Raw genomic sequence first — 6,166 nt, 5'->3', positions numbered from 1 at the left:
GTACCTTCAGCCGTTTGGAAATTGCTCCCATGGATGAACCAGACTTGTGGAGGTCTACAATTTTTTTTCTGAAGTCTTGGCTGATTTCATTTGATTGTCAATTTAGTGTATGAAAACTTCTGTGACCCACTGGAATTGTGATACAGTCAATAATCTGCAAACAATTGTTGGAAAAATTACTTGTCATGCACACAGATGTCCTAACCGACTTGACCAAACTATAGTTTGTTAACAATAAATTTGTGAGGCCTCCCGGGTGGCGCAGTGGTGAAGGGCGCTGTACTGCAGCGCCAGCTGTGCCATCAGAGACTCTGGGTTCACGCTCTGTCGTAACCAGCAGAGAGACAAGATAGTAGCTATTACAACAATTGGATACCATGAAATTGGGGAGAAAAAGGGGTAAAAATTAAATAAATAAATACATTTGTTGAGTGGTTTAAAAATGAGTTTTAATGACTCCAACCTTGTATACTTCCAACTTCAACTGTATACTGAACAAAAATATAAACGCAACATGCAACAACTTCAAATATGTTACTGAGTTACAGTTAATGTAAGGAGATAAATCCATTAGGCCCTAATCTATGGATTTCACATGACTGTGAGACCAGGCCCAGCCAATCAAAATATTGTTTTTTCCACACAAAAAGGTTTTATTACAGACATAAATACTCCTCAGCACCCCCCACACCCCCCTTCAGACGATCCCGCAGGTGAAGAAGCCGGATGTAGAGGTCCTGGACTGGCGTGGTTACACGTGGTCTTCAGTTGTGAGGCCAGTTGGACGTACTGCCAAAATCTCTAAAACAACGTTGAAGGCAGCTTATGGTAGAGAAACTAACATTACATTCTCTGGCAACAGCTCTGGTGGACATTCCTGTAGTCAGCATGCCAATTGTAAAACTTAAGACATCTGTGGCATTGTGTTGTGTGACAAAACTGCACATTTTAAAGTTGCCTTTATTGTCCCCAGCACAAGGTGCACCTGTGTAATGATCATGCTGTTTTAATCAGCTTCTTGATATACCACACCTGTCAGGTGGATGGATTATCTTGGCAAATGATAAATGTTTACTAATAGGGATGTAAACAAATTTGTTCACAAAAGTGCATATGGAACATTTCTGGAATCTTTTATTTCAGCTCTTTGAAACATGGGGCCAACATTTTATATTTTGCAGTTATATTTTTGTTCAGTGTAGTAAACTGTATACTTTAGAATACTATATACAAAATGTAGTATCCCTCAATCATGTGTAGTACTTACTATAGTATCCTAGAGAATACTATAGTAAATATAACAATATTATCTACAGTAATGTCCACAAAAACACTAGAGTGAATATTGTAATATTTATGCCATAGTATACTATGGTATTTTTTTCATGTGGGGGGATAGAGATGGAGAGAGGCAAGGGAGCAAATTAGAGGAAGCGGAGAGGACCTGAACAGAAAAGAGAGAAGGAAGAGCAATATTATTTTGCTCCAGCTGAATAAACGGAGAGAGAAATGAGACGAAGGCAGACAGAGCAACAAATAAAAAGGAATATATGAGGGAAATGGATGACTCGGGGAGAGACTAGAGGGTTCAGGGAATTTGGGATGATTTAGAAGAGGAAAAGAGAGCTAAGATTTAAAACCACTCTTACTGCTTGCACTCAATAACAGTGTGAGGCGGAGTATTGAGCAGTATATCATTGATTCTCTAGTCTAGGGGAGAGGACGCTCTTAGGTTCACACACCCCCAGGGAGATAGGAGGCTCTTAGGTTCACTCACCCCCAGGGAGATAGGACCCTCTTTGGTTCACTCACCCCCAGGGAGTCATTTAGCAGATGCTTTTATCCAGAGGGACTTACAGGAGCAATTAGGTTAAGTGCCTTGCTATATAGATGCATTTACTTCAGAGCTTGTCCTATAGATAAGAAGGACCACCAAGGGCCTAGCAGTAAACTGACCTCTCTAATATGAAACTACTACAGTTCATCAAAGGGCAGATTACTCTGTTGGTTGTTGCATTTTAAGGGGGGTGGAGGGTTGCCCCTTTGTTGTAGTGTTAGCATGGTGGCTAATTAAAAGGGAGCTCTGCAGGGTTTTTGCCTTTCCTAGACTTCCTGCTGCCTCCCCTTTCCCTAGTTCACAATAGCGCATAACCAAACGTTTTGCAACGGAAAAACAAAAAGTGTTTCTTACTGGACAATTTCAGTTAGGTCCCTCCCCATTTCGTCCCATTTGCTTTATAGTGAGGCATACTAGAGGCATACTGTATATATAAATCCCCGGTCCACATACTGTCATTCACTTTCAACAAACACCCAAAATCTGAAGATTTGAAAAAACTCCATTTTTTTAATCACTTTCAGGAATAATTTCATGTTCAATGAATTTATGCAAACACACAGTGTTGAAGTGAAAACAACAATACAACAGATCAGTGTTATGGTACCTGGTGACATCCACAGTTGGCAAAATAAAGGTTTCTATGTGGCAATGAGACTGCATGCCTAGGTTGATATTCATTAAAATGCAATGCCTAGGCCTAGAGGCAGAATAGCTCATGTAATATCATCAGTTGTGATACAAATTCAGAACAACGACACCTATCCATGACATTCTTATAACAGTGGTGTGACAGAAAATAACTATTTCAACAATAAGTTCTTTCATAAAAAGCCCATGACGATCCTATACAAAATCAGATCCCATCTTCACATTCAAATTCAAGTATTTACTGTACATTGAGAGGATATAAAAGTCCCTGTGCTATCTTATCAGTTATAGGAGGAGTAGAGACACAGACAAGGGTGGCTTATGGGACTCATGTCTGAAAGGTGAAGACTAAAGCTATACTACTAAAGACGGAGATAAAATATATAATATATCTAGAGAGGATTGGAGAAGAGAGCAACAAGAATCTAGAGAGAGGATTAGAGAAACCGAGTGTGTGAATTGAGAGCAATAAGAGTGACTGAGAGGGTGTGCGCTTGTGTAAGGATGTTTTTCAGCAGATGGCATGGCAGCCCACCGAGACAACATTGTGCCAACGTACAGGCGGTGTGGAGGAAAGACATGGAGCTGGATGCATTTTTTTTTCTCCAAAGGTGAGCATGAGGAGATGATGAGAACACGCATGCCGCCTCGAGTTAAAGAAGTAGAGCAGAAAGTAATAGGGAAAGAGAGTGCAAGTGTTTCAGCCCCACTGAATTCCATCAGTAGGATAGTAGGAGAGACACCAGACTCCTTCATGCAATGAACTCACTGTTCTGTAGAAACTATCACATCTGTATACAGATAAGACTTGGTCATTTTCATACTGTGCACACACAAGTCAAGAGTGTGACATGCTGATATTGAATACAATATATCAAGAGTGACTTAGCCTAATCAATCAATGACGTAAGGGACATCACACACGCTCGCAAACACGTGTACACACACACACACACCCGCTCCATTCCCACCACACATACACGATCAGTAAATGACAAAAAAAAAGACTGCATAGCTCAGAGATGGGTGAATCATCCAGGATGTGTATATAAATATATAAACACACTCGTTAGGTAGAGACAGACAGGAAGGGAGGGGTGTGTGTAGCCTGTGTGTGTTTTGTGTGAGCGCCTGTGTGCGTGCTAAGCGCACTTCCACACACACACGGCCAGGCTGCCTCCAAAGAACATGTAGAGCAGGTTCTTGACCTCGTGTGTCACCTCGAAGCCAAAGCCCTCCCCGATCACCACGTGCCACGAGCTGCCAAACTTTTTATCCATCGACTCCTTGATCATCTTTGCCGCATTCTGAAACGGAGAGAGCGAGAGGTTAGAGAACATACAGAAACCAAATATGAAGCTGTAAATGTACATTTTCATGCAAATCTACTATTTTTCATCAATTCACAATGTTAGCGACAATTCAGAGTTAAACGCACAGATGTTTAAAGTTATGGGATCCGGCCAATAATAACTGGACAGTCTGGTCCGATTCCAAACCAAATCCCTGGCTCCTATCCCTAAGCCCTTGTCAACACCCCCTTGTGAATTTGAGAGTAAATGAAAGGAGTTCGCAATATGGCTGAAACTCCATCCAGCCCACTGGGGGTAGAACACTTATCCATAACAAGCACCTGAGGACAGGAACAAGGGATCCGTTTGGAATCGGGCCTTTGAGGGAGGAGAGGAAGTGATGGAGGGGGTAAAATACAGAGGGGAGGAGGAGAGAGAGACAACCAGTGTTCTAGTCCAGATGGACACACAGGGTTGCTGGCATGAGTGGTGAGGCAGGCTGACACAATGCCTGACTGGCTGAGTGGGTGGATTAAAGCAATAGTGAGTGTGCTGTAATAATCTTGTTGAACAGTGTGTGTGTGTGGCGGACGGACGGACAGACTCCTGACCTCATTGTTGGTGGCAAACTTCTCACAGGCTGTGACACACAGTTCCATCGTTTCCACTCTCATCTCCTCTGGCATGTCTGTGTGCTGTGAAGAAATCAGAACAATGCATTACAACACTCATCATTTACTCCACGAAACCCAGTCACAAAGCCTGTACTTGTGAACCACATATGTGTCACAGCAGCAAGACTCTGTCTCACCCTGATGAGTGGGAAGCTGTGGAGCCTCTTGTAATCAGCCTCCTCCTTCTTGCTCTCTGTTGTCTCTGCCATTCCCCTCTCCTTCTACAGAGAAAACACACTCACATTTGAATGGAAGCATAGCCTTCGGGCCACAATGTTTGTCAAGTACTAACTATGAGAAAAGGCTGAACTTAAGAGACACTCTTAGTCCTGCTCACTTCGTCTTCTTCTATCCATGACAACACAAGCAAGGAATGTAGTGACTGCAGGGTAGGTCACTATGGCCAGGAAAGTGACGTGCATGACATTGTCAAGCATATTTAGGCAATTATCAAAAATGGGTGAAAGGTGTCCACAGGGTTGACTAGCTAACGTTAGCTAGCTAGTAACGGTAGTCTTTATACGTGTAACGTTAGCTATGACAGCCAACTTTAACAGGTAGCTACCTGACTAGACATCTTACTAAAGTATCTGCCTAACTAGCAAACTGTAACGTTAGCTAGTTATCTTGTGTGGGTTGTTGTCTTGCCTTCTCACTAACGTTCTCTTAGTTGCAACCATTGCACGCCGTTATGAGCCATTATTCTTTGAAATGTACTTGATTATGGCTAGCAAGTTAACTAAATAGCTAGCTAGATAACCTAGCTAGCTACTTACCTCTGGCTAGTTTATCAGGAGAAGCTTGGTCCATTTATTGTTGACATGGAAACATGTCGGCCATAGCAACCGCTTCTTTCGTCCCGCTCTCCTTCTTCTCCTTGTGCGTTTCCGGCAGACTAGACTCTGTCTTGCGTATTGCTACCATTCTCAGGTCGGAGTGCGAATTACATATTCAAATATGTAATAGCCTCACACCCGTTGCAGGCGGGTGGAATGGAGAAACGACAGAAGCTTCCTTGCTATTTCGCTCTACCTCTCATTTGAGCCCAAAATCGTTACAAGCGAAAATGTGTTTATAACTCAGCCAACTAACGGAGAAAAAGTGATCCTATCCTCAGCATACCGCCTGCAACAGGACATGCTTCACTGTCTCTACCTCCCCAGAACTCAAACTTCCAATCTGGTGGTTTACCCACTAACAATGACCCAAACTTAGCCTTGTCCACAGAACCCCATCCCTCCTTTCACTCCCCAGGTATACCTATGACCCTCCTCACAGAATTCTGGATAGAGAAAAAATACCTTCCCTGCTGCTCTCTCTCCCACTCACGTTGCCACTCCTGGGTCAACCCCTCCACTATGATGCTCCTACATTCCATCCACCCCTAACAGGACCACCACATCTACCTCCTCCTTCTTCAGAGCTGCCTTTGTTACCTTATTTGCAGCAAGGCTCAGTGTAACATGGCAGTGTTGCCATTGTTTACAAAAGTTTTTCTTTGTAATGTCGAAATAGACATGTCTTCAACACCCATATCACACACTCACAAACTGTAAATATATGTGCTTATGTTGTACTAGCAATTGGTGAGAGAGAGCCTCAAGTATCACATTCAATTGTACATATTCACTGTATACACTAATCGCAGCAAAGTTGGTTCCTGTTTCATTCACATCTTTGGTCATGTTCTCGTGGGTCAAACAGAAACACCC

At 42.8% G+C, this 6,166-nt stretch overlaps 1 protein-coding gene across 1 annotated transcript; it reads right to left on the bottom strand.

The window, feature by feature from the left end:
- Positions 1-2,321: 2,321 nt before the first annotated feature.
- LOC135555871 (dynein axonemal light chain 4-like) lies at positions 2,322-5,501 on the bottom strand. Its single transcript, XM_064988654.1, has 4 exons — positions 5,231-5,501; positions 4,592-4,675; positions 4,392-4,475; positions 2,322-3,795 (listed from the first exon to the last, which is right to left on the bottom strand). Exons 2-4 carry the CDS (start codon positions 4,661-4,663, stop codon positions 3,631-3,633), a joined length of 321 nt encoding a protein of 106 aa, XP_064844726.1. The 5' UTR covers positions 4,664-4,675; positions 5,231-5,501; the 3' UTR covers positions 2,322-3,630.
- Positions 5,502-6,166: the final 665 nt, after the last annotated feature.

Source organism: Oncorhynchus masou, chromosome 15 (genome assembly GCF_036934945.1).
Source record: "Oncorhynchus masou masou isolate Uvic2021 chromosome 15, UVic_Omas_1.1, whole genome shotgun sequence".
NCBI lineage: Eukaryota > Metazoa > Chordata > Actinopteri > Salmoniformes > Salmonidae > Oncorhynchus > Oncorhynchus masou.
Note: the sequence above shows the minus strand (reverse complement) of the source record. Positions and strands in the feature narration are given on the sequence as shown.

What these genes read in the sequence shown, in the direction of transcription:
- LOC135555871 (XM_064988654.1), bottom strand. Translation starts at nt 4,663, where the DNA reads ATGGCAGAGACAACAGAGAGCAAGAAGGAGGAGGCTGATTACAAGAGG. An exon ending in ACAGCTTCCCACTCATCAGG is followed by an intron (nt 4,476 to 4,591) that starts GTGAGACAGAGT and finishes ATTTCTTCACAG; the next exon opens with CACACAGACATGCCAGAGGA. An exon ending in AGTTTGCCACCAACAATGAG is followed by an intron (nt 3,796 to 4,391) that starts GTCAGGAGTCTG and finishes TCTCCGTTTCAG; the next exon opens with AATGCGGCAAAGATGATCAA.